Source organism: Castor canadensis, chromosome 16, assembly GCF_047511655.1.
Source record: "Castor canadensis chromosome 16, mCasCan1.hap1v2, whole genome shotgun sequence".
Taxonomy (NCBI): domain Eukaryota; kingdom Metazoa; phylum Chordata; class Mammalia; order Rodentia; family Castoridae; genus Castor; species Castor canadensis.
The window spans coordinates 67,293,418-67,320,395 of record NC_133401.1 but is presented as its reverse complement, the minus strand read 5'-3'; the positions used below and the strand labels follow the sequence as shown (position 1 = coordinate 67,320,395).

Here is a 26,978-nt window from a genome sequence, read left to right as displayed (position 1 = left end):
TGTCTCCCCACTTTGGAACCCTCACCAGACAGGAGGCCCTGGAGGGGCCAGGCTGCCTCCTCATATACCAGGATCTGTGTTCAGGCAGGGAAAGTCTCCCAGGCATAGAGATAGGCTGAGATCAGGGAGCTCAGCTTGGGGTATATCCACAACAGCCCCCACGTTCTGACCTTGGCCTTAGGACACGGAGAGGTATGTGGTGATGTGCCCATGACACCCCTTTGGCTACAGCACAGAGGTCTAGAGGCAACAGGCGGCCAGGTGGGAGGGGCAAGTCAAGGTTTAAGGTCTACAGTGGGACCAAGAGGGTGAGGGAGGGTGACTGGAGACTGGCTGGGGGTGCAGGTCCCTATCTGCAGCCTTCAGGTGTGACGGGAGAGGAGGCTGGTGCAGCTGACTGAGGAGGGTCACAGCGGGTTGTGAGCCTAGCCCTTCATGGTGTCCCAGTGGGGACCAGCGGCTGTGCCTAGGCAGGTTGGGCCCATCACTTCTTAGGTCTCAGTGGCAAGTGTGAGTTTTGCTCAGCCTGACAGTCTCTGTGGTAAACAAGGCACTTGTTTTCGCCTCACCAAACATGCCTTCTCTCCACTTCCACAGCTGCCACCCAGTTGGCCAGCCCTGTGGAAAGAGCCAGGTCACTGCTGTCATTCTCCACTGCTGGCCAGGCACCCGCTGATCTTTCTCCTTGCTACCCTGCCACCCAGCCTCCTCCATCTGCTCAGTCACCTCACAATACTGTCATTCATTCATTCATCCAGCATTTACTAAAGCCCTGTTCTGGGTACTGGGGTGCAGCCATGAGCAGTGTCACAGAGAAACCCACAGTCCCATGTGGGGGCAGATGACTTCAGAGCTGGATAAAGGCCACCAGGAAAATTAAGTGAGGTTCAGGGTGGAGAGGGATTGGGCAGCAAGTGCCATGGGGACTGGTGGTCAGGAAAGGCTTCTGAGTGGGGAGGAAGAGAGAGAGAAGAAGGAGGGGCAGGAAGAGGGGGAGGAGGAGACAGGGAAGACCCAGGAAGGGTTTCCAGTGGGAGAACAGCAAACTTGGAGCCCAGAGGTGGGAATGAGTGCAAAGCCTGAGCAGTGCTTTAGACTTAATTCCTAAGAACACAGATTGCAAGGCTGTCTCCTATGTGTGTGCAAGAAGAGAGCAAGGGACAGTTGTGGGATGAGGTCACAGGGGTGGGCTTGCAGCTCAGTGGAGTGGACCTTCTGGGCCAACAGAAGAGTCAGGACAGGTCACATATTGTAGCCACCCATGGTGCTCACACCCAGTCCATGCTTACACAGGCTTGTTGTGATGGGGGAAACTGAGGCTCTTGCTGCTCATGTCCACCCCTCTACCAGTTGACCAGTCCTTGCCAGTCCTCCCTCTGTAACCCACCCTGCTCAGAGGAACCGTTCTTCACTCACCTCCTGTAGTAGCCACCTCCAAAATGCACTGGCACGTGCTCCCTGTCCACTGCACTTCTGAAATCTCCTTCCAGGAGGAGATGATGGAGCTGGGCCTTCAAGAGAAACAAGGCAGAAGGATGTTCTAAAGTAGAAGAAACAGCAAAATGCCTGTGTCTTCATCTGTTCCCTGTTGCTATAACAAAATACCTGAGACTGAGTAATTGATAAACATAGAAATTTATTTGGCTTACAGTTCTAGAGGTGATATGATACATACTTAGTTGAAGGGAGACTAAGAATTTATTGCCCATAGCTCCACTCTAAAAGCATTGCTTCAGGAAGTTTTCTGGCAGAAGGGAAATGAAACTAGGACTTTCATGCCATCAGGAATGAAGGAAGAGCATCAGAAATGATAGATGCCTTTGTAAATATAATAGACTAGTCTTGAATTTTTAAAAATATGTTTGATAATTGAAAACAAAGATAACAGTGCCAAGCAATGTTTTTAATAGATATGAATGAAACACATTAGAGACCTCCACATAAATAAGGGATGTGAGGCAGGGTGTGGTGGCTCAGGCCTGTAATCCCAACACTAGGGAGACTGAGGCAGGAGGATCACAAGTTGGAGACTAGCCTAGGCTACAGAGTAAGACCCTATCTAAATAAGTAGCTAAATACACAGGTAAAGAAAGGTAAAGCTACCAACAGGGTGATAAGGAGTCTGTGTTTCCCTTGGCGTGGTGAAATACTTATCCTAAATAAGCTGTGAATGGCTGACATATGTGTACCGTAACCCCTAAGGCAACCACGAAACGAATTATCCAAAGAGATATAATTTAAAACTTGAATAGAAAAAGTAAAGAGGGATGTCTAAAATGTTCAAATAATTCAAAAGGACAGAAAGGAATAAGCAGAAGAATTAGGAAGAGGCAACAAAAAATAATATTTTTGTGATGTTAAAACTTCTCTAAAAATGTCTAGTAATAAAATAGTAGCCCTCATCCAAACATGTCAAAAATACATTAATTGTAAATACCCTTGGCTTCCAGATGTATCTCAGTGGAGAGCATTGCCTAGCATGCACAAGACCCTGGGTTCCATCCCAGCACTACAAAAAAAAAAAAGCTGAAGTTTAAACATAGCAATTAAGTGTCATAAATTGTCAGAATAGATTTTCAATGATCTAGTTTTATGCTGCCTTAAAGAAAAAAGCCTCATTCAAATATAATGGCATAGGTAGGTTCAAAGAAACAGAATGAAAAAATACACTAAAGTGAAATTAAAAGTAATTTAAAAAATAATAATTTAAAGAAACCTGGAGTGGCTATTTTATTAACAGACAGTTAACTTTAGAGCAAAGAAAATTACCAAGGATAAAGACTGACACTACTTAACAACAAAGGGACATTCACAAAGAGGACATAACAATCCTGAATGTACACACACCTAACAATACAGCTTCAAAATACATGAGTTAGTTTTTCATCACTGTGACAAATACCTGAACAAAACAACTTAAGAGGAGGAAAGGTTGATTGCTTTGTGGAAATAAATCTCACAGAATGGCACCTGGTTTTAGAGGTTTTTGTCCATGGCCAGCTGGCTCCATTGTTGGGGGCTGTGGGGAGGGAGTATATCATGGCAGAAGGATGTGTGAGGAGCTTCCTCAAGGCAGCCAGGAAGCAGTGAGTAGCATTCCTGTGCATGTGGGTTTCTTCCTGGTTCCCCTTTTATTCTTCCTTTTATTTAATGGGAAGGAAGGAAAGAAGGGAGGGAGGGAGGGAGGGAGGAAGGAAGGAAAGAAGGCTAGAAAAACAAAAGCAAAAAAGAAAAGTATAGAAATTGATGCCACTAAAAAACAGAAAAATTATAAAGCCCAACAAAACCAAATGCTGGTTCTTTGGAAAGATCAATAAAATTGACAAACCTCTGGCAAAACTGACAAAGACACAATTATCAGGAATGAACAAGGGGATATAACTAGAGATCTGCAGACATAATTTATTAAAAGACTCACATAAATTGGGAACTTAGATAAAATGACCAATTGCTTAAAAACAGCTTTTTACCAAAAATAATCTGAACAATCCTGTAACTATTAAATAAATTGTATTTGTAATTTAAAAGCTTAGAAGAAGAAATATTCATGCCCAGATGACTTTAGCAGTAAATTTTACCAACCATTTAATGAAAAACGAACATAAATTGTATTCTGTATATTCCAGAAAATATAAGAGAAGGGAGTACATTTGTGAAGGAAGAATTACCTTGAAAGTGAAATCAAACAAAAAAAGACAATCCAAGAAAACTACAATATTCCTTATGAAAAAAATCTCTTAACAAAATATTAGCAAGTAAAATGAGCAATATATGAAAAGAAAATACATTATGCAAAACTGGTTCAATATTTATAAATCAATCAGTGTAACCCATCACACTAAAAGAAAAATCACATGCTCATACCAATTGGTCAGTGTTACAGTTTGATTCTTGAATGTTCTCCAAAGGCCTATGTGTTGAAGGTTTATCCACAGAGTGGCATGATTGGAAAGTGGTAGAACCCTTAAGAGTGGGGAATAGGGGTGCTATTCAGGACATTGGGTTTCTGTGCTTGAAGGATATAGTGGGACCCCAGCCCCTTCTCTTCCTCTTTTTTTTCTCTTCCTCACCATGAACTGAGCAGTCTTCCCTCACCACACACTCTTGCTGTGATGTGCTGCCTTTCCACAGGCCTGAAAGCAACCCATTTGCCAACATCATGATGATTTTTTTTTGTGTGCTAGGCAATCTGAATTGGGAATTGCCTTGCTTTCTCATTCATCTACCAGCTCGGTGCTGGTAGATGAATTAGTATTCTTAGGCTTTACAAAAAATGTAGCAGTATATTATAGGTATTGAATTGACCTAAAGTAAACCCACGATTCAATTCAATTCTAAAGGTTCCTTCCCTGAATGATTATTGTACAGCATATAATGAACTGGCTATCCCTAATGGAGTGGCAAGAAGCCTCAAATAATGCCTGTTTTTGGATATATTTGTCTGTTTTTGGATATATTGGAACGTTTGTAGCTTCACATGATGATTTTCTATATGGAAAAAAATCCCAGATGAAAGAAACCACACAAAAACCCCACTAAGATTAATATGTGTGCTTAGCAAGATCCCAGCATACGAGTCCAACAATGTATCATTTTAGCAATGAACAACTGATAATCAAAATTTTAAATACAATGCTATTTGCTATAGCTCTCTCCCCCCAAAATATTTCAGTGTAAATCTAGCTGAGTACAGAATCTGTATGCAGATAACTATGAAACTCTAATGAAAGAAATCAAAGAAACCAGTAATTAGAGAGGTATACTGTTTATGGATTAGGTGATTCAACATAGTAAAGATATCAGTTCTCTCCAAATTAATCTTCAGATTTAATGCACTTCCAATCAACACCCCAGGAAGATTTTTATAGATATAAACAAGGTAGTTTTAAAATGTGTATGGAAAAGAAAAGGAACTAAAATAGCCCAAAACACCAAAATACGAGTAATAATAAATCTATTTATGACAAGCATATAAAAAATTCCTTAATAAGATGAGGGAAGTTATCACATGTCACAAAAGGCTGCTTGACTTTGAGTTGCTCAAGGTAATACTGAGGGGTCTAAGTTACACAATGGTTCCATTTTTGGCTTTGAGACTCTGAGACTCACTCAGGGTTGATTCTGCCAGTGGTTGCCTGTGATTTACCATCAGGTAAGTCACAGGTATTTGACCCCTCCATTCACACACCCAGGACTCAGGGGCCTCAGGATTAGATTCCAGAGCTTGGACCTGGAATGCAATGCACTAAGGATGAATGGCCTGTCTCTTGGCCTCAGTTTCTTCATCTCTTGGCTTACCAGGATCCTCACCATGATACTTTGAAAACTCAAGGGTAAACACCAAGTCCATGATCCAGAAATATGGGAGGGGGCCAGTGGCTAGAGGCAAGTGAACATTGTCCTGATTTTCAGAAAGAGGAAAGCAGGGTTTGTGAACAAGAAGCCAGGCAGCTGCTGACTTCAGAAAGTCCTCATGCTCCACTGCAAGCCAGCACTAGACAACCCTGTGGACCTTCCCATCCCAGTCCTGCTAGTTTGGTGAAGGACATAAGGCCCAGAGTGAAGAAGCATTCCATCCAAGACCACATAGCAAGTGAGTGGCCAGATAAGATCACAATCTAATAACCATCCATCCATTGACTCATTAATCATTTCAAACATGTTTTGGGGTTCCCATCAGGTACCCAGCACATTCCAGGTGCTGGAGGCACCTTCATAGATAGAAGAGACTTGTCCCAGGGCTCATGGTCTTGTGGGGAAACAGAGGAAAATGAGCAAACAGACATGAGAGCTTCGGTAGGTGTTAAGGACTGTGAAAATATAACCTTGGTGATGTAATGTTGGGATCACACGAGGCAGGTCTGCATGGTGTGAGCTAAGAGTCCTCTCCAGAAGACTTAGAGATCTTGAGATCTCTAAGTGATGGGGAGTCAGTCATGTGAAATGAGGGAAGGGGGCTCCCAGCAGAATCACAAACACACAAGCAGGAGGGGTGAGTTTAAGGAGCAGGGTGAGGCTGAGGAGGTGAGGCTATATCTGCTTTACCTTGCTTCCCTCAGTCTTCCACCCTCCATGGAGTCCATGTCCCAGTCAATATGGAGATCAGCCCTCCCCAGGACTGCATCCAAGAGTGCAGATCTAGGATCAGGCACTCAGTGTCACAGGTCCTCAGGGTGCCGACACAGATGCACACAGCCCCAACTGGTTCACACAGGTGAGTCACATTCTGAGAGGGTGTCTCCCTGGGTCAATTCCCACCGGGCTTTTCTCACTCCTCATGCCACCTGCGAGGCCATCCAGGACTTCACGAACATAGAGCATTTGCATGGCCATTTCTCGCTACCCCTCTGTGGCATTTTCCTGGAAACTGGTTCCTCTGTTTTCAGAGTCCACTCACCTGTCTGGCCACCATTTACCTCACAAAATTTGCACCAGGGGCAAGGCAAAGGGAGGGAACCCTCCCTCCTACCATAAACCTTTATTTCTCAGGGCCTTCCAGCAATCTCCTCTCCCTCAAACCTGGGATACATTTTTCTAGTATGTTCCTGGGTGGAACCTTGCTTTTCTTGTTGTTAATTATACCTATTTACGGTATACAGCATGGTGTTTTGATACACGTAAAATAGTGAGCTTATTATTATAGTCAGACAAATTCATGTATCCATCATCTTTTTTTTGGTGGTAAGAGCACCTAGAATCTGCTGTCTTAGTAAATTGACAGTTTACAAAACAATATTATTAAGTATAGTTGACAATGTTATATAAGTATATGGGACCTTAGCCTTTCTCCATGATGTTTTTCCCAAACTTTTTGTAAGATTCATACTCAAACACCTAAAAAACATGACCTGTTTTTCTCTGCTCTGCCACTCCCTTCCAGGACTCTGAGCACAAGCTGTCTGTGGGGGTGGGGAAAGGATGGAGAAAAGGGAGTGCTGGTGGGGAAACTGTCACTATTTTAAGAGATGTGCCTCCACCCACCTCTCTTAATACCCTCTACCTCCCAGGGCTGTGCCAATTGCCGGTATGTTCTCCTTTCTCAGTTTTCTGTCATCTGTCTTATTGAGACATTTCCCAAATATCACCACATGGTGTTATACTGTAAATAAAGATGCTATAAATATGTTCGTGCATATTAGCAGAGCAAGGAGAATGCCCTAAAGCACTTGTAGGCATTTATTAATCTGCGCTAGGAGCCTGTCTGGCTTTTAGGGACAGGTTCTTAAGCTGTGTGTGGATTGCTGCTGCAGTGAGGCCCTTAGTGTTGCAGTAGATATTCTTGCCCCCCGCCACATGCACTGTCCTACCTAGAGACTCATTTCAAATGCTTTAAAGGCATTTGAAAAAGCTTTCCAGCTCTGTGTCATTGGTGATAGGCCTATTGTACATGGCTTACTTGTTAATTCCCAGAGGCAAAGCTGACATGGATAATGGGGGTGACATTGGAATTGTGTCAGGATAGAAGACTGGGGATGGGCAGCATGGGGGTCTTTCCCTGCTGCAGAGAGCCAGATGGAGTGGCCCAGGTGGTGAAGCCATGGTCGCGAGTGGTCAACATCTCATCGTGATGCCCCATGCTGCCTTGGCACTCTCCCAGCAAGAAATGCATCAATGCCCCTTGACCTTGGTCCAGAATTGTGAGCCAAAATTAAGTCCTGTCCAGTGTGGAGTCTAACCCCTTGCCCTGCAGCCTGAGAAGACTCTAGGTGCATATAGCAACATACCCAAGGGCCTAGGAACAGATGGTGCCCAGTCTGGAAGCCCAGGGTCCAATGGCATATACAAGGTCTGATGTGAATGTGTTTAGCCACTCCAAAACTCAAGTTGAAATTTAATCCCAGCTATGAGACAGTAAGAAGTGGAATTTTATGAGTTCCCTTATGAATGAATTAGTCCATTCATGTACTAATGGAAGAATGAATGGGTGGGTTAGTCGGCTATCTTGAAAGTGGGTCTGCTATGAAAGCCAGTTGGGTTAGGTCTCTAGCACACTTCCAGTGAAATTAATTAAGACAATTTTCTATCACTGAGCGGCATGAGTTTCCAGCTTGGGAGCCTGGTAAGTGCTTACACAAAGGACATAGAAAGATCCAGGCAGAAGTGCATCACTGCAAAATTTCACTTAAGACTAGGATGACAAACTGTCTTGCTTGCCAGAGGGGTTGGACTGTGGGGTTTCTCAGGATACCAAACTTTCACTGTCAAAATCAGCATTGTCTCATGCAAACAAAAATAACTAGACATCCTACTGTCACAAAGAAAATTCTACAACATTCAGAGAGAAGCCAGAAACAATGCCTTCAAAATGATTCCTAGTCTAGAACTCTATACTTGCTGAACTTTCCATCCATACTAGCAAGTACAGGGGTAAAGAGACATTTCTAGGCATTCAAGATCTTAAATTTGTATTTCCTAAGCACCCCTCAAGAAGGTACTGGAGGATGTGCTCCATCAAAATGAAAGACTAAAACAAGATAAAAGATCCAAAAAATCAGGAGCCCAACACATGAAAAAGAATCACCACAGGACAGAAAAAGGGGATTCCTGTATGCCAGCTTTGCACCAAATGAAGAGGGCAACCGATCTATACTGCAGCACTGTGACTCGAGGATAGACTACCATGAGCAAGGCGCCACTTCAAGCATTTTAATAGACTATTATTAAAGCCATTTTAGGTTCACAGCAAAACTCCCCTGCTCCTGCACACACATAGTCTTCCTCATTATTAATATCCCCACTGAATGACACATTTACGACACCTGACAAACTACATTGACATATTATTATCTCTCAGAGTCCATCGTTCACATGAGGGGATCACTCCTAGTGTTATACATTCCCTGAGTTTTTATGAATGTGTAAAGGCAGGTTTCCATTAGTATGGGATCACCCACAATAGTTTCACTGCCCTAAAGATCCTCTGTGCTTTGTCTATGCATCCCTTTCTCTCCCAGTCCCTGGAAACGACTGGTCTTTTTATTGTCTCTATAGATTTCTCTTTCCTGGAATGTGTTAGTTGGGACTATATAGCATGTAGCATTTTCAGACTGGCTTCTTTCACCTAAAAACATACATACAATCTTCTTTGTCCTTCCACAGACTTGATAGTTCATTTCCATTTAGTGTTGAATAATTTTTCCATTATCTGGATATACTATAACTTATTTACCTATTCACCACTAAAGTACATCTTGGTTGCCACCAAGTTTGAGCAATTATAAATAAAATTGCTATAAACATCTGCATGCCAGTTTTTGTGTGGACATAAGTTTTCAGCTCCTTTTGGTAAATACCAAAAAGTGTGATTCCTGAACCTTATAGTAAAGGTATATTTACTTTTGTAAGAAAATGCCAAACTGTCTTTGTTTTTTTTTTTTAATTCATATGTGCATGCAATGTTTGGGTCATTTCTCCTCCCTTCCCCCAACCCCTCCCTTACCCACCCACCCCTTCCTTCTCCCTCTCCCCCCCAATCCCTCACTACCCGGCAGAAACTATTTTGCCCTTATTTCTAATTTTGTTGTAGAGAGAGTATAAGCAATAATAGGAAGGAACAAGGGTTTTTTTTTTCATTTTTCTTTTATTATTCATATGTACAAGGCTTGTACATATTTTATTTTTATTTTATTATTTATAATAAATAATAAATAATTATTTATTATTCATATGAACAAGGCTTGGTTCATTTCTCCCCCCTGCCCCCACCCCCTCCCTTACCACCCACTCCACCCCTCCCCCCCCAATACCCAGCAGAAACTATTTTGCCCTTATTTCTAATTTTGTTGTAGAGACAGTATAAGCAATAATAGAAAGGAACAAGGGTTTTTGCTGGTTGAGATAAGGATAGCTATACAGGGCATTGACTCACATTGATTTCCTGTGCGTGGGTGTTACCTTCTAGGTTAATTCTTTTTGATCTAACCTTTTCTCTAGTACCTGTTCCCCTTTTCCTATTGGCCTCAGTTGCTTTAAGGTATCTGCTTTAGTTTCTCTGCGTTAAGGGCAACAAATGCTAGCTAGATTTTTAGGTGTCTTACCTATCCTCACTTCTCCCTTGTGTGCTCTCGCTTTTATCATGTGCTCATAGTCCAATCCCCTTGTTGTGTTTGCCCTTGATCTAATGTCCACATATGAGGGAGAACATACGATTTTCGGTTTTTTGAGCCAGGCTAACCTCACTCAGAATGATGTTCTCCAATTCCATCCATTTACCAGCAAATGATAACATTTCGTTCTTCTTCATGGCTGCATAAAATTCCATTGTGTATAGATACCACATTTTCTTAATCCATTCGTCAGTGCTGGGGCATCTTGGCTGTTTCCATAACTTGGCTATTGTGAATAGTGCTGCAATAAACATGGGTGTGCAGGTGCCTCTGGAGTAACAGTCTTTTGGGTATATCCCCAAGAGTGGTATTGCTGGATCAAATGGTAGATCGATGTCCAGCTTTTTAAGTAGCCTCCAAATTTTTTTCCAGAGTGGTTGTACTAGTCTACATTCCCACCAACAGTGTAAGAGGGTTCCTTTTTCCCCGCATCCTCGCCAACACCTGTTGTTGGTGGTGTTGCTGATGATGACTATTCTAACAGGGGTGAGGTGGGATCTTAGTGTGGTTTTAATTTGCATTTCCTTTATTGCTAGAGATGGTGAGCATTTTTTCATGTGTTTTCTGGCCATTTGAATTTCTTCTTTTGAGAAAGTTCTGTTTAGTTCACATGCCCATTTCTTTATTGGTTCATTAGTTTTGGGAGAATTTAGTTTTTTAAGTTCCCTGTATATTCTGGTTATCAGTCCTTTGTCTGATGTATAATTGTCAAATATTTTCTCCCACTCTGTGGGTGTTCTCTTCAGTTTAGAGACCATTTCTTTTGATGAACAGAAGCTTTTTAGTTTTATGAGGTCCCATTTATCTATGCTATCTCTTAGTTGCTGTGCGGCTGGGGTTTCATTGAGAAAGTTCTTACCTATACCTACTAACTCCAGAGTATTTCCTACTCTTTCTTGTATCAACTTAAGAGTTTGGGGTCTGATATTAAGATCCTTGATCCATTTTGAGTTAATATTGGTATAGGGTGATATACATGGATCTAGTTTCAGTTTTTTGCAGACTGCTAACCAGTTTTCCCAGCAGTTTTTGTTGAAGAGGCTGCTATTTCTCCATCGTATATTTTTAGCTCCTTTGTCAAAGACAAGTTGGTTATAGTTGTGTGGCTTCATATCTGGGTCCTCTATTCTCTTCCACTGGTCTTCATGTCTGTTTTTGTGCCAGTACCATGCTGTTTTTATTGTTATTGCTTTGTAATATAGTTTGAAGTCAGGTATTGTGATACCTCCTGCATTGTTCTTTTGACTGAGTATTGCCTTGGCTATTCGTGGCCTCTTGTGTTTCCATATAAATTTCACAGTAGATTTTTCAATCTCTTTAATGAATGTCATTGGAATTTTGATGGGAATTGCATTAAACATGTAGATTACTTTTGGGAGTATCGACATTTTTACTATGTTGATTCTACCAATCCATGAGCATGGGAGATCTCTCCACTTTCTATAGTCTTCCTCAGTCTCTTTCTTCAGAAGCTTATAGTTGTCCTTGTAGAGGTTGTTCACATGCTTTGTTAGGTTTACACCTAGGTATTTGATTTTTTGTGAGGCTATTGTAAATGGAATTGTTTTCAAGTATTCTTTCTCAGTTTGTTCATTATTAGTGTATAGAAATGCTAATGATTTTTCTATGTTGATTTTATATACTGCTACCTTGCTATAGTTATTGATGATGTCTAGAAGCTTCTGAGTAGAGTTTTTTTGGGTCTTTAAGGTATAGGATCATGTCATCTGCAAATAGGGATATTTTGACAGTTTCTTTACCTATTTGTATTCCTTTTATTCCTTCTTCTTGCCTAATTGCTCTGGCTAGGAATTCCAGTACTATGTTGAATAGGAGTGGAGATAGTGGGCATCCTTGTCTGGTTCCTGATTTTAGAGGGAATGGTTTCAGTTTTTCTCCATTAAGTATAATACTGGCTGTAGGTTAGTCATATATAGCTTTTATAATGTTGAGGTACTTTCCTTCTATTCCTAGTTTTCTTAGAGCTTTTATCATGAAATGGTGTTGGATCTTATCAAAGGCTTTTTCTGCGTCTATTGAGATGATCAAGAGGTTTTTGTCTTTGCTTCTGTTAATGTGGTTTATTACATTTATTGATTTTTGTATGTTGAACCACCCCTGCATCCCTGGGATGAAGCCTACTTGGTCGTGGTGAATGATCTTTGATGTGTTGTTGAATTCGGTTTGCCATTATTTTATTGAGGATTTTTGCGTCAATGTTCATTAAGGAGATTGGCCTATAGTTCTCCTTTTTTGGAGGTGTCTTTGCCTGGTTTTGGGATAAGTGTAATACTGGCTTCATAAAATGTGTTAGGCAGTTTTCCTTCCCTTTCTATTTCGTGGGACAGTTTAAGGAGGGTTGTTGTCAGTTCTTCTTTAAGGGTCTGATAGAATTTAGCAGTGAATCCATGAGGTCCTGGACTTTTCTTTTTGGGGAGACTCTTGATTGCTGCTTCAATTTCATTTTGTGTTATAGATCTAAACTGTCTTTGAAAATGGCGGTACCATTTTAAATTCCCTCCAGCAACGATGAGAGTTCCTATTGCTTTACACCCTCACTAGCGTTCGATGTTGTCAGTGTTCTAGATTTTGACCACTCTAATAGGTCTTGTTGATTTAATTTGCTTATGATTATATATTATGTTAAGCGTCATTTCAAATGTCTGTTTTGACATATGTGTGTCTTCTTTAGTGAGGTGTCTGTTAAGGTCTTTGGCCCATTATTTAGTTAGGTTGTTTGTTTTCTTATTTTTGAGTTTTAAGAGTTCTTTGTGTACTTTATATGCTGATAATAGCTCCTTAGCAGATATATCTTTTGCAAATATCTTCTCCCAGTCTATGTATTCTCTTTTATTTTCTTGAGAGTGCCCTTTGCAGAAGCAGAAAATTTTAATCTTAATGAAGTCTAGCTTATTAATTTTTTCTTTCATAGATCATGTCCTCAGTGTTACATCTAAAAAGTTATCACCAAACCCGAGATCATCCAGGTTTTCTCCTACGTTTGTTTCTAGGCATGTTATAATTCTATATTTTATATTTGGATCTTGGCTTAACTTTTGTGATGGGCAAGATGTCTGTGTCTAGATTTCTTTTTCTTTTTTTTTCATGTGGATGTCCAGTTGTTCCAGTATCATTTGTTGATGAGATGATATTTTCTTTATTGTATTGTCTTTGCTTCTTTGTCAAAAATAAGCTGGCTATATTATGTGGTTCTATTTTGCTCTATTTCTTGCTGTCTGTTGTATTCCATTGATCTATTTGTCTAATCTTTCACCAATATCATCCTCTTGATTATGGAAGCTTTGTACAATAAGTCTTAAAATCAGGAAGTGTCAGTCTTTAAACTTTGCTCTCCATCAGGGCATCTTTTTTACCTGAGGGTCAGGAGAGCTTGGCCTAGGTTCTCAACAGCACAGGTTTGTCTTCATCATGTGCTGATGAGGGTCTCTCCACTCCTGCTCTGCTGAGGAGATGCATATCACTCACAGAAGTTTTCAACTTTTCTGTCAAAAGCTGGAGGTAAGCCACTGGGAGATTAGAGGCAGAAGGTACAGAACAACCTCCTCCCTCTGCCCTTATTTCAGCTGTGTGTCCAATACCTGGTCCACACCTCAGCCCTGCCAGGTGCCTAGTGTGCTGAGCCCCGTGTTCTGAAAGACTCCCTTGTGACCTTGCTCACAGCTTCCCCAGAAGGGGCCTTACATCTCCCAGAGAAGTAGAAGTCAGACCATGGCCCAGAGACTGACCCACTTACTTCCTGCTGGCACCTCTGTCCTCTCTTTACAATAACCAATACACACTTGTCCTCCACTTTCAACACCAGTACAGTCACGTGCCCATCATATCTTGGTCCATGGTTCACTGAATGTATCATAATCCACCCAAGATTAAAATGGAGCTGGACAATTCCTATCCCCAGTGACGTCATGATGTAGTGCAACAGACTACTCACGTGTGTGACGATGCTGGTGGGAACCCCCTGTGCTGCTACTCAGCATGAAAGCATAGCACATACAAGCATGTATAGTACGTGATCCTTGAAATGGGTTGAGAGTGTCAATCCTTGAATGGACCTGAGAGTGACAATGGTAATGCTTTTTAATGATAATAAATGACTATGTTGCTCATTTATATATTTACCATTTTATTTGTTTATCATTATTTTACAGTGTACTCCTTATAAAAGTATTTACTATAAAACAGTATACGACGTTACGCAGGCAGTAGCCTCATACATCTTGTCTTTATTGCCTCCTCTGATGACATTATTCTCTTCTGTGATTGATTTAATCTCACGTTGTGCTGTTCATCATGGCTTTTGGAAAATAGATGAGTGTGTGTATACACATATGTATACACACACACCACACACACACACACACATGTTATGTGTTGCACATATACTGTGTAGCCTAGGTGTGCAGTAGGTTGTACCGTCTAGGTTTGTGCAAGCACACACTGATATTCTCACAATGATGAAATCGCCTATGGCAGATTCCTCCCCCTCATCTCCACCATTAAGCCTTGCTTGGCCATATATTTTTCGGAGACAGAATCACAGGTAAACTATAAAGAAAAGCATGGGAACTATGAGCACAAAAGTCCAGTTGGTCATTCATTGCCTAAGTCCAGGATGGTGGCCTTAATTCCCATCAGGGAATTTATTTCACTTTATTAGCCTGAATAGTAGGTTAGAGATGTTCATGTTGTTAGAAAAGTAATCAGTTACTATTATTTAAATAATGTGTATGCTTTTGACTCTTTTGTACTTAAATTTTATTTAACAAGGAAAATATCAAAACACACTTTCTCCACGGCAGTCAGCAAACAAGGCCCGGGAGTTACTCTAATTGTGTAACCTGCATCATTTGCTCCGGGGAGGGAATGCTCACCGTCTTCATGTATTCTTTTTCAGTTTGTTCATTATTAGTGTGGGAATTGTGCACTGTCCTTGGCCCAGACTTAGCTTATTTCCACCCTGCCTCCACCCGCCCCACCCCGCCCTCCCCCCACTCCCACTGGGTCCCAGCCAGTGAGTAGAAGTGGTCCCTGGAAGCCGAGAAGCGTGGTGGTTATTGGGGAGTAGAAGCACTATCCCTTCATGGTGGTTTGGGGGAGCAATTGGGCAGTATGTCTCAAATCCCTTGAAAGGGCCCATGTCCCTTGGCCCAGTGCCTCTCCTTCTAGAAGTGTGTCTTCAGAAATAATTGAGAGCATGGCACAGAATGAGATGTGGGGCAGGAAGAGGCCCCTTTGGAGAGCTCTGTTTTCAGTTGTCAGCCTGCTGTGGTTCTGGGTGCTGTCCACTTGCACCAGCAGATGGCCTGCAAAGCTGGCTCTGAGCGCTCAGAAACAACTGCTTCTGGAAGTGTGGAAACAGCAGGATCTGCCAACAGTAGCCAAGGGCCATCTAGAACGCACCCTCCCAGTCAGGTCTGTCAGGTAGCCTCCCAAGGGCAAGGCCAGGTACTTCCCTAGCCTGGAAAAGCATAGTCTAGGGGCTCATGACTGGGAAAACCCCTGGTATCCTTCAGCCATCAGGGAATAGAGAGGAATCCTTCCTGGAACCCAGATTGGAATGAGATGTATCCCAGCTGCAGGCTTTGCCACGGGTTGAAGAGGACTGTGGAGTTTGTTGAGGACTGGACAAGATGCTGTCACTGCTCAGAGAAGCAGGACATGAGGGGGCAGAGTCTAGGCCCATATTTTGGGGTGGGGTGACTTTCTGCCTCTGAGGCTGCTATGCAGAGTTGGGGTAGGGTTGGAATGGAGGCTGGGGCCTCTCCTTTAGCTGAATCCAATGGACCATGCTCAGAGGACTCCCAACTCCAAGAGGTCAGGCCACACTGGGTCTTCCTCACGTTCAGGTAACCCTTCCCCAGTCCCTGAACCCAACTCCCCCACTGAGTCGTCTTTGGGCCATGTCTGTCCTCCACTCAACTTTCACCAATGCCCCTAACAAGGGCAGGGCCTGGAGTCAGGAGCACAAGGATCCAGGGAAGTTTACTTTTCATCCGCTATGGTCACCTTGTCCACTCACTGTACCTCTCAGGGCCAGGTTTGCTCTCCATGGAGTGAGCAACCATTTGCTCTCGGGCTGTTTTAAGGAGTAAATGAAGACAGAACAAAAGACACTTGAAGCCTGATACAGTGTTTCTCCTCTGAAGTGAAACCCCTGACTGTCAGAACCTTCTGGGGAAGGTGGGGCAGGTTCTCCATCCAAGACTCTTAATTCTATTTGGGGGGGGGCAGTATTAGAATTTGAACTCAGGGCCTCATACTTGCTAGGCAGGCACTCTATCACTTGAGCTACTCTGCCAGTGCTCATCCAAGTCTCTTGGAAACAGCCCTGAGTTCAGCTTCCTGCCCCCACGGGCTTATTTTGGCCCACACTTCTGGAGGCTGAAAGTCCAGGAGCATGGTAAGGGCCTCGTGCTGCTTCAACTCATGCTAGGAAACAGAAAAGCATGCCGAAATGGGCAGAGGAGAGAGGCACAGGAGTCACCTTGCTTCAAAACAGCTCACTCTTGAGGTAATTAATCCAGTCACATGAGAAAAGCATTAATCCCTCCTCACTGCCTAAAGGCATCATTTCCCAATGCTGCCACAATGATAATCAAATTCAACATGATTTTCAGAAGGACAAGCAGTGTTCAAACCACACCATGGACCTCTACTGCCTCCGAGGCTGCATTGGTAGGGATAACTCCAGAGCTGTCAACATCTGGTATCAGGCTGGATGAGCAGGGTGGAGACTGCCCAGGCCACAGCCAGCATGGAGTGTGGTGGTACAGATGACAAATCTGGGTCTGTGCTGGGGTTTGTGCTGAGCAGAAAACCTGGATCCTGGGACAGGCAGCAGAAGGCTCACAGGGGGACCAAACACGATGCCTAGGAGGCAGTTATGACCAGTGGAGCAGCCAATACATGTTTCTCTCTTCACATCCTGGACATCACTGCTCACAACTCAGGAGTCTTCCTGTGTCCCCATGACTCTGGCTTTGGGACAGCAGTATCAGTACTTAGGTGTGTTGGGGAGCAGGAACAGGGAGTGGGGCTCAGAAACACCTGTCTATACCCTGACAGGTACTTGGGATAAGAGCTGGGTGCCCGCCTTTCACTCTCTGAGCCTCAGTTTCCTCATCTGTAAGATGGCAGAGCTCCAGGATGCCTTGGGAAGTTAGACAGGGAGGAGCAGCCCTGTGAATCTTCCCAGCTCAGGTCCCTAAGCATCAGCCCAGCTCCTCCCTCCCTCTGTCCCTCCACTTGAGAGTCTGGCATGTGTCCAGCTCTTCATCTGCTTCCCTGTCTAATTTCAGTCTTCCCCAACTCTCACCTGTATCACCATGCACCTTTACTGAGCACCATGTGTGCTGGACACAGGGCCAGGACCTAGGAGCGCAGCAGTGAGTGAACCAGGCTCCTCCTAGAAAGCATACACTTCAGGGAAATGGGGCCAGTGTGGGACCTGAGGGCACGGGAGTCTGAGCTGCGGAGGCAGGAAGGGCAGCCTGTACCAGGAGGTCTGGTCTGAGTGACGCTGGCAGAGAGCTCCTCCTGGACATGGGACCCTCAGCAGGCCAGGCCAGAAAGTGGACTCTGCAGGAAAATCCTTGGCTCAGCAACTTTGCTTGGTGCTAGAGAGCAAAGCACTTCCTCTCAGTGAGCGTCCCCTCAATGACCTTGTCACAGGATGGGTACACACCCCCAAACCCGCAATTTACACAGCCGTGGAATTTGCCCAAGTGTTTAGAGACCTTCTATACTTGAGGTGTCACCTGATGACTGAGCTTTGCCTTCACCTTGAATGAATGACACTAAAACATCAGAAACGGGGTGAGAGGAGGCACATAGCCACTATTTCAATGGCAGCAGGAAATCCACCAGTGGGTGTGTGGTCCTTTCCTGCTTGTTTCTACTCTCACTCATCATGCATCACCTTCTAGACTGTTCCCTGCCTATAATTAATGTCTAAGCAAACATCTTTCTTTCCTGAGCTTCTCCCCTTCAGATTAGTTTCTTGGAATAAATTGCCAAAGATTTGATTAGGGTGAAAGGATATAAGAACACAAGGCTCTTGGCACCTCAAACCAAATTTTGGTTATAATTCAAAGGGACTGTGACATTGCATACCCCATCGTACAGGGCTATTCCAGCATGCCTGCCAGCATTGTTTTATATATATATATATATATATATATATATATATATATATATAAAACAAATTATATATATTATATTGTATATATATAAATATATATATATATAAAACAAATTGTATCATCTTAACTCAATTTTTTTTGGCAGTACTGAAGATTTAACTCAGGTGCTAGGCAGGAGCTCTATCACTTGACCCCACCACCATGACCACTTGGCCACTCACCGCTACCTGTCCAGGAACTGCCACCTGGCTCCTGCCACCTAAGCACACACTCCCACATCACACCAGCCTTTGCACACACTGTCCCTGTGCCCACCATGTTTCTCTGCAGACTCTTTCCTACCCTCAGTCCTCAGTGCAGCCCCCAGCCCTGGCCTCCCCAGTCCCTTTCTGAGCTCTGGGCAAACTGGAGCCCCTCCTGGAGGGTGGAAGAGACTGGGGTGCCCACAGTAGCAAAGGAGCAGCAGGTCAGGCACCAATGCCCTCTGCACCTGCACAGGACAAACAAAAGTAGGAGCGATGGTATGAGGGGCCACCATAAAGGCAGCAGCCTTGCCTCACCTTCTCTTGAGGGGTCTCCTGGGAATACCCAACCAGAGTTCTCTCTCTCTTTCTCCTCACCCAGACACACCCTCCTAAGCATGTGCCTCAGTGGGACAGTTTAGCCTAGCTTCACCTGTATATTGTCTGCTTCCTTCCGCCACCTCTATGAGGTTGTGCTTTGTCCCCAGAGCCTACAACAGTGCCAGGAGTCCCTCCATGCATGAATGAATGCATGGCTCCTGATAACAGCAGAAGGAAGCCAGAGATAGCAGGAAGCCAAACCTATCCATTAAGACCCAGGCCTGGGGCTAGCTGGGCACACAATGAGTACTTGGAGGTCAGAGGGCCACCAGCAGCCTATGCCATCTCTGGCCATGGTGGCTTTGTAACACTACCTGGGCCCCCAGTGCAAGCTAGCTGCTCCCGGGCAGACCTGGGTCTGAGCACCACCTTACTCATCCACCCCCGTGTCCCCAGTACCCCACACCCAGCTTCCAGTTCCAAAGTAGGCCCCAAGGAGTTCTGGGAGCTATCTGGCTTGCTCTATCAAAGGCCTCCTCCCTCAGAGCCTCTCTGTGGCTCTTCCCACCATCTGCCCTGCTCCAGAGAGGCTCCCAGTGTCACCTCCACCCTGCCAATGACTTGTCTTCAAGAAAATTGGACTAGGATCTGGGGCAGGCTCAGAGCTACTGGACAAAGAGGTGCCAGACGTCAGGCAAGAGGGAGGGGACCTTAGACTCAGGTTTGACCCTGGGTATGAGGCAGAGCCTGTGCCCACCACAGAGCTGGTCGCCACAACCCACTGAGCATCTACAGCCCTGTGTGTCCTCATCTGCAGCAGCCTCCCTACTGGGATGGACAGGAGAGATTTTATGAAATGTTACAGTTTCAACAGCTGAAAATTGAATGCTTGCAGCTTTGCCAGGAAGGTGAAAACAAAGTCGTGACTGTCACCAGCGTCAGGACTCCACAGGCTGCTGTCTACATGGATGCCCAGGCTCTCCTACACTGTAATCCAGTCCAGCACCTTCCACAGTCACACACCCATGCGGGGTCACTTGAGCCCTTTGACAGGTTCCCTATGTTTTCTGACTCTATGTCCTTCTGTCTCTACTGTCAGGGCAGGCAGAGTAATTCAGGGGGCTGGAAAATACATAAAGGGATCAAAGCTGGGGTCTTCCATGGGGGCCAAAAGGATGAGGTGAGCAGGGAGACTGAGTCCCTGGAAGGCCCCTGTGGTGAGCCCCTGGGACCCCATGATTGGGAACATGGGGGCTGCCTGAATATCTAGGGTGGGAGCTGGTTAAACAGTCACAGGCTTGATCAAGACATGTCACTCATTGCCTTTCAAGGAAGAGTGACTCACAATGTGGAAGTGCCTCGGATAGCAAGCCCCATCTCCCTGCTCATGGTGCACAGATGCCCACTGCTGGTCAGGCCTGCAGCACAAGGTCACAGAGGAAATGTGGCCTTTGTCTAGAGGAGGTTTGGGTGGAGAGGACACCATAACACCCGCAGGGGGCCTTGCTTTGCACCAGGTACTGACAGCAGCGTCCCAGGTACCCAACAGGGCTAACAAGGAGAGTCCACTGATATCCTCCAGGGATCAGGCATGACCTTGGGTTGCAGGGAAGCAGCCCCACAGAGACATTTCAGCCATGTCTGGAAGGATGGAGGAGTGAAGACAGTGGAAGTGCTGTCCTGCAAGAGAAAAATGCATGAGCAGTGGTTCAGAGCTGGAGAAGGAGAGAACATGGCAGGTGCCAAGAGTGTATAATGGAGAGGGAGAGGAAGCAAGACTAGACAGATCAGCAGGTCTAGATCACAAAGATCCTGGACTGTCACTTACAGAGAGCAGTGCATTTGACTGCACCCAAGAGAACTCCAGCTTAAACAGGTGTATGTATTGGAAAGTCCACAGGGTAGCTTCAGGCACAGTAGGATCCAGGGGCTCCAATGCTGTCATCAAGAGTGTGACCACTTGCCAACCCCTCCTAGTGACAAGACAGCTCCAACAATCGCCAGCTTGCATTTTACCAGCTCACAGATCCTAGGGGAAAAGGCTTCCAAATGCCAAAGCAGCTCTGGGATCATGTGTGTGCCCCCAATTTGGGTCAGGCTCATCCTTGAACCAATCTTTGTGACCTGGAGCTGGGGAAAATTTGCTGCTTATCCAGACCTTGTTATAAACAACCTTCGTGTGGGGCAGGGGTGCTCCAGAAGCAGCCGGTCCCTAAGTGAAGAGAGTACTGATGGGTGATTCCTGGGGAAGATCTGAGGGACTGTAAGAGGAAGGGGAGTGGATGTTGTCATAGGAGGTAGGGGGGCCCTGGAAGCCCTCCCACAAGGTGACTACTGGACTTAAGTGGACACAGGTCCACTGGGAAGAAAAGCCTTTCAGCCTGGAATCCAGGGAACCAGCAGGTTCGAGCTCAGGTGACCCCACTGCTCCTTGCTATTACAGGCAGGCATGCCCCAGACGCTAAGCACCTCCGACATGGTCACCCCAGGCAGCTTCAGCCCACCTCCCACAGAACCCACAGATGGCGAGCAGGCCGGACAGCCCCTTTTGGATGGAGCTCCATCCTCAGCCTCTCTGGACACCCTGATTCAGCACCTGGTCCCCACAGCCGACTACTATCCTGAGGTGAGTGAGTCACAGAGGGTAGAGGTGAAAGGGATGGCAATAGGACTGGGGAGGCAGGCACACTGGAGACATGCACCATCCCCCCACACCCTAGTGAGCGTGTGCCATCTTTCTTACATATCCCTCTAGAAAGCCTATATCTTCACCTTCCTGCTGAGCTCTCGCCTCTTCATCGAGCCCCGGGAGCTTCTGGCCCGGGTCTGTCACCTGTGCATCGAGCAGCAGCAGCTGGACAAGCCAGTGCTGGATAAGGTGAGGAGCTGGGCACACCAGGGGGCCTTTCCAGAAGGCAGTGATTGTTCCTGTTCACCTAACATGGGGCCTACATGAAATTCTGACTTGTCTGAGACCCAGAGCCAGAGAGGACAGAACCAGGACCTTTATTACTTGTGCAGTTTTCCAAAGCCCTATGGGAGCCCTTAAGATTACCTGGGACCCCAAAGCCCAGCCAGCAGGATCCCTGCCACCTGTGGCCTAGGATAGCACTGCACCTGGGCTGGGTTTCCTTCCCCAAGCACATTCCCTTCTGCCTTCCCTTTTCTGTGGAGTCATTTGATGGCCCAGTCTTGCCATGGTTCCTCCCATCCTTTCCTCTATTCCTGGCCTAATCCTAAGATCTCTGACAGTCTGTTTATATGGATGTCTGTTAAGCTTACTGGTTCAGTAACAGAAACCCAACTTCAACTGGCCTAAGGCAAGGGATATGACTAGCTCTTGTAACTGGCAGGTCTTGGGTACTACTAGCTCCAGGGGCCCAAGTGACAGCATTAGAAGATGGTCTTTTTCATCTGACCCTCTGTTGTAGTTTCCTTGGGCCTGCCAGCCTCATTCTGGCTCTCACAGACTCTACTGAACAACAACAGGTGGCCTTTTGCCCTTTCCAATCACGTGGAAAGAGCAAGCCTCTTTCTCTGTAGGTCCAGTAGAAGTCTGAATCTCATTGACCTAACAGAGGTCACATGCCCACTCTATAAGCCAATCATTACACATGATGGCCAGCACTGATCTGGTTCCACTCCTAGAGTGGAGTCAGCCCAGCCAGATGGGAAAAAAGAAGGGAGTCCCCAAGGGAAAAATAAAATGCTGTCAGTACAGAAAAGGAGCAGAGATGCTGGGGGATGTCAGGCAGGCAGAAACAAGAGGTGACTGGGCCCCAAAATGTGTGTCCCCCTTCTGCTCACCTGTGGGAACAGAGCAGAGTCAGCACCGTCCCTGTCCTGTCCCTGTGACCTGGCACAGAGAGGCCTCAAGTCCTCCTTCAGCTGTTGCTGGGGCTCTAAGGCAGCCCAGAGGTGAAGAGCATGCACAGTAATGGGCTGTGCTCCCCCCACACACACACACACCTGCTTCCCTAGCACCCCTCACTGACAGCAGCTCCACCCCTTGGCTTGCCTTGTAGGCCCGGGTCCGGAAGTTTGGCCCCAAACTGCTCCAGTTGTTGGCTGAGTGGACAGAGACCTTCCCACGGGACTTCCAGGAGGAATCAACCATCGGGCACATGACAGATGTGGTGGGACGCATCGCCCCATGTGACGAGGTGGGCAAGCCAAGGGGGAGTCACTTCATCCTCTCTGCACCCTCACATCCTGGCCTGAGCCTGCTCCCGGCCTCCTCCAGCCCTAATCCCCTCATATTGCACACTTCAGCCCCTTAGGCCACCCACTTTCTGACCCATCAAGGAACCAGGCATTGCAGCACTCAGAGAAAATCAGGCCTCTGGTTCCAGGCCTGGGATCCTGACCTCTGCCTTCTGCTCTCATCCATGGTATCAGATGGCTAGGAGAGAAAACCTACCCATGGGTTCTAGCTGACCCATGGTCAGGCTATTGGTCTGTGAACCACGGGCCACTTGGCAGGACCTGTGTCCTGGGACTTGTGCCACAGCCATGTCCCTCCTCCTTGCCCCTGCTCCCCATCCAGAGTTAGTCTGGCACTCAGAGCTGCTGGCATGGACTTGCAACTCAGGGGCAGGAAAAAGGCTCTGCAGGATGGACCACAAGAACAACAGTAGTGGAAAAAAGGACCACACAGCAGGCAGAGTCTCCTGGGATCCACCCAGCCTCCGAGATAGGACATGAACCCCAAAAGCTGGGGCTAAAACACAGTGCAGACAAACACAACCCCTTATACTCAGAAACCCGTGACCTGGGAGGCAGCGGCTATTCTGGGTACCAGGTGCCCCTGTGTCCCACACCCTTCTCTGCTCTTTTGGCTGTGACACTCTGGGAGGAACACATTCAGGTCTCTAAGCCTCACTTCCTTTATGAGTGAAAGGAGGACAGAAATCTCCACCTCCCAGGACTGTGGCGAGCACAGCAGGAAAGGCCCTGTGAAGGTGGAGGGCAGATGTGTCCTGGTGTGTTTAGAAGGTAGGCTTATCAGCAATCCCAGAATTACTCTGCACACATCACTGATGTGCTTTGTCTAGAAAGAGAGAGCACTGGAGGAGGGAGGGCTGGCAAGTCAGTTGTCCTAGGGGGACCCTAAACATGGCAAGCTGGTAGCTAGAGATATGCCCCAGCGTGGGTCTGAACGTAACAGAACCGCTTCCCTATGAAACAAAGGAAAACTGCTAAGGCAATTATAACAAGCTCAGAGAGCAAGGCACTGCTCTGGGGTCATTTCACCCTAGCATTATCTTTTTAAAAGATTCTCATGCAGGGATGGAATCAAATGATGTAGAATCCTGTGCCTAAGGTCAAGAGATAAACACAGGCATTTTTGGAGCTGTGTATCTTTGGGCAAAGTTACTTAACCTCTCTGAGCTTCACATTTCTTTCTATAAAAGGGAGGGTGGAAATTCATCCCTTACGGGGTTGTGAGAAGAGCAGTAGAGCTCAAGGATGTAGAGGAGATAGTGCAGGACAGGGCTGATAATTGCTGCCTTCTGTCCTCTGTGCAGACGCTCCTCTTTCCATGCCCTTCTGCCATGTCACTCTCAGCAGCTAGAAACAAAATGCTGCTGAGAGACTGAGGCCATTCTCCATGACTGTAAATTATGGGGGTTTCCATAGAAGCCTTTCCAGCATCCAACCACTGCATCGAGACACTTGCTCTGGGCCACCCTGTGCTAGAAACCCATGGTGTGTCATGACTGGCCCTGCCTGTGAGGGACTCAGCAGTTACAGCTCAGGGAGGCCAATGATGAGGTTGAGGGAGGCTGGGAGAGACCAGGGAAGACCCAGAGGGCCACAGCTCCAGGTAAGGGAGAAACAACAGGACAGCAATGCTCTGGCCACATACTAGACTACAAGGACATGCAGCTCCTTCCAAAGGACTGATCTCACTTTCACCCTTGCTCACATGAACTGTATGGTGGACTGTCCATGCTGCCCAAACACAGAGGTGACAATAAACTGACTCAGCGAGCAAGCTAGAGGAGAACGTAGGTCCCCTGGAAACATCGAGAGCTCCCGCTCTTGCAGTGTGAGCTGAGCCAGGAAGATGTCACCAGGCTGGCTCAGGAAAGAGTGTTCAAGAACTCATACAGAAGATGCCAATGCTTGTCCAGCCAGGGAGATGGGGTTCTAGCCATGAAATGCCTAATCCGAGAACTTGGAGGCACCCAGAAAGCTGTGGCCTCCACCCAGGCCACCATCAGACAACTTCTGCATTCACCCTGGGCCCTGTGCACGCAGCAGATGGTTTAGTGGAAACAGCTAGAAAACAGTTCCACACCGCCTGTCCTCTCAGGCATCCTCTCAGCTGTGACTAGCGGAAAGAGAGGAGACAAGGTGTTGTGTGAATTCATGATAGTGATAAGGGAACACCTTGACGTTCTCAGTGGTTAATGTACCCAGGTCTGCCAGATTTAACAAGGAAATTTCTGAGCCACAGGTATAGAAAGTGACAGGAAGTTAAGAGAAGGGCAAATACCATCATCACATTCAGAGGAGTGGAAGATTCAGGAAGCTTGATTCAGATAAGCTTGATTTTAACAGCACTGGAAAAATCTAAATGAACTAGCAAACAGGAAATGATCACTCTTCAGAGTGAGTATCAGGTCAATAGAAACAGGTCTTGTTAAGTGTGTGCATTTTTTTAAATAGGGCAATCTCATGGTTCTGTCAACCAATAGGCACAGACACCCTGCCTCCCTGATTTTGGTAAGGCTCCCTTGGCCTACTGTGGCACCCTTGTGGAGAGAATGTCTGGCTATCACGGGAAGGCTATTGTCATCCAGGCATTCAACAGATGCACGTGGTCACCTGGAAGCTCGGCACTGCCCTCATACTAGAGATGAGCAAAGAGTGACCTGCTGTTGTCTGTATGGAGCTTAACATCTAGGAAGGAGAGATACATGAGTAGAGCAATCTCCCCGTAACGCCTTACATCTTGACATTGCCAGTACTGCGATGGAAGGGCACACTGCTCCAGGAACTGATGGCCCCTCTGGGAAAAGGCACTTGAACTTCAGTTCAGAGGATGAGAAGCACATGCTGAAAGGGAGGATGCCAAGCCCTTCTGGGGACATGGAGAAAGGCACCAGAAGGACAGAGGAGTGACCTGAGTGCAGAGCAGAGAAAGGGAGCAAGCAGCACATTGAAGCCATCCTGTGTGCCCAGAGCTGACCTCAGGGCCTTACTAGAGCCACACCAGGCTTATGTCTTTGCAAAAGCTCGGAAGACATTCTGAGGGAGAGGGAGGCAGTGGTCAGACATCTTACATGAACCACTTCAGCAGCAGAGCGCAATGTAGAGAAGCCGAGTAGAGACAGGGGTTATTGTGGAGGCTATGGCAGCTACCATAGAGATGGCAGTAACCTAGACCATGGAGATGATGGTGGAGATGCATGGAAATGGAAGAGAATGAAGTCAAGAGGGTTGGTGATGGCTTAGAGGGGATGAAGGAGAGGGCAGGGGCAAGGATGACTCCAGGGCTCATGTATCTGATGACTGAGGATTCCAGCTCTGGACAAAGAGAGGGTAACTTCCGTTTGCAGTGGTGCGTTTAGGTGGACCACTGGCTGTTTGGCTCTGGAGTTTAGAGGGGAGGCTGCACACATAAATGTGGCCTCTGTCTACACACAGACATTAAAGGACACTATGGATATGATCCAGAATTCTCGGGAACAAAGTAAAGAGAGAGGAAAAGAGAGAACAACCAAGACAGGAAGAACCCCAGATTCTAGCCATGGCAAAGACAAACAAGCCTGCAAACAGCCCAAGGTAGGAACAACCAGGGGCCAAGGCTGAGATGGCTAAGGAAAATAGCCTGAGAAACAGCCATTGGTTTTAGTGATAAGAGGTGTCCCAGGGTGACAGCAAGAATTGGTCTGATGGCTAATAAGAGTGGCTGATGGTGTGGTCAAGGAGTGAGCGGGAGGTGATGAGACACAACAACCAGTGTAGCCACTCAGGAGACACAGACTATGCATAGGACACAGACTGGAGGATCGGTGAATCACAGGTGACAAAGTCACCCAGGACTGGTCACGCTGCACCCTCTTCCCAGCACTCAGATGAGGTTCTGGGAAGCAATGTGCTGACCACACTTGGACGCAGCCTTGCTGAGATGGGCA

General features: G+C 46.1%; 1 protein-coding gene across 3 annotated transcripts in view; it reads left to right on the top strand.

Annotated features, from left to right (window-relative positions):
- Nucleotides 1-26,978, top strand: part of Rasgef1c (RasGEF domain family member 1C) — a 70,651-nt gene that overhangs the window by 24,497 nt on the left and 19,176 nt on the right. For all 3 annotated transcript variants that reach the window (XM_074057470.1, XM_074057472.1, XM_020164189.2), the window contains exons 2-4: nt 21,275-21,457; nt 21,587-21,709; nt 22,857-22,994. In XM_074057470.1, the coding sequence (XP_073913571.1) occupies nt 21,281-21,457; nt 21,587-21,709; nt 22,857-22,994 (438 nt within the window). In that variant the 5' untranslated portion in view covers nt 21,275-21,280. The remainder of the gene's footprint in view (nt 1-21,274; nt 21,458-21,586; nt 21,710-22,856; nt 22,995-26,978) is intronic.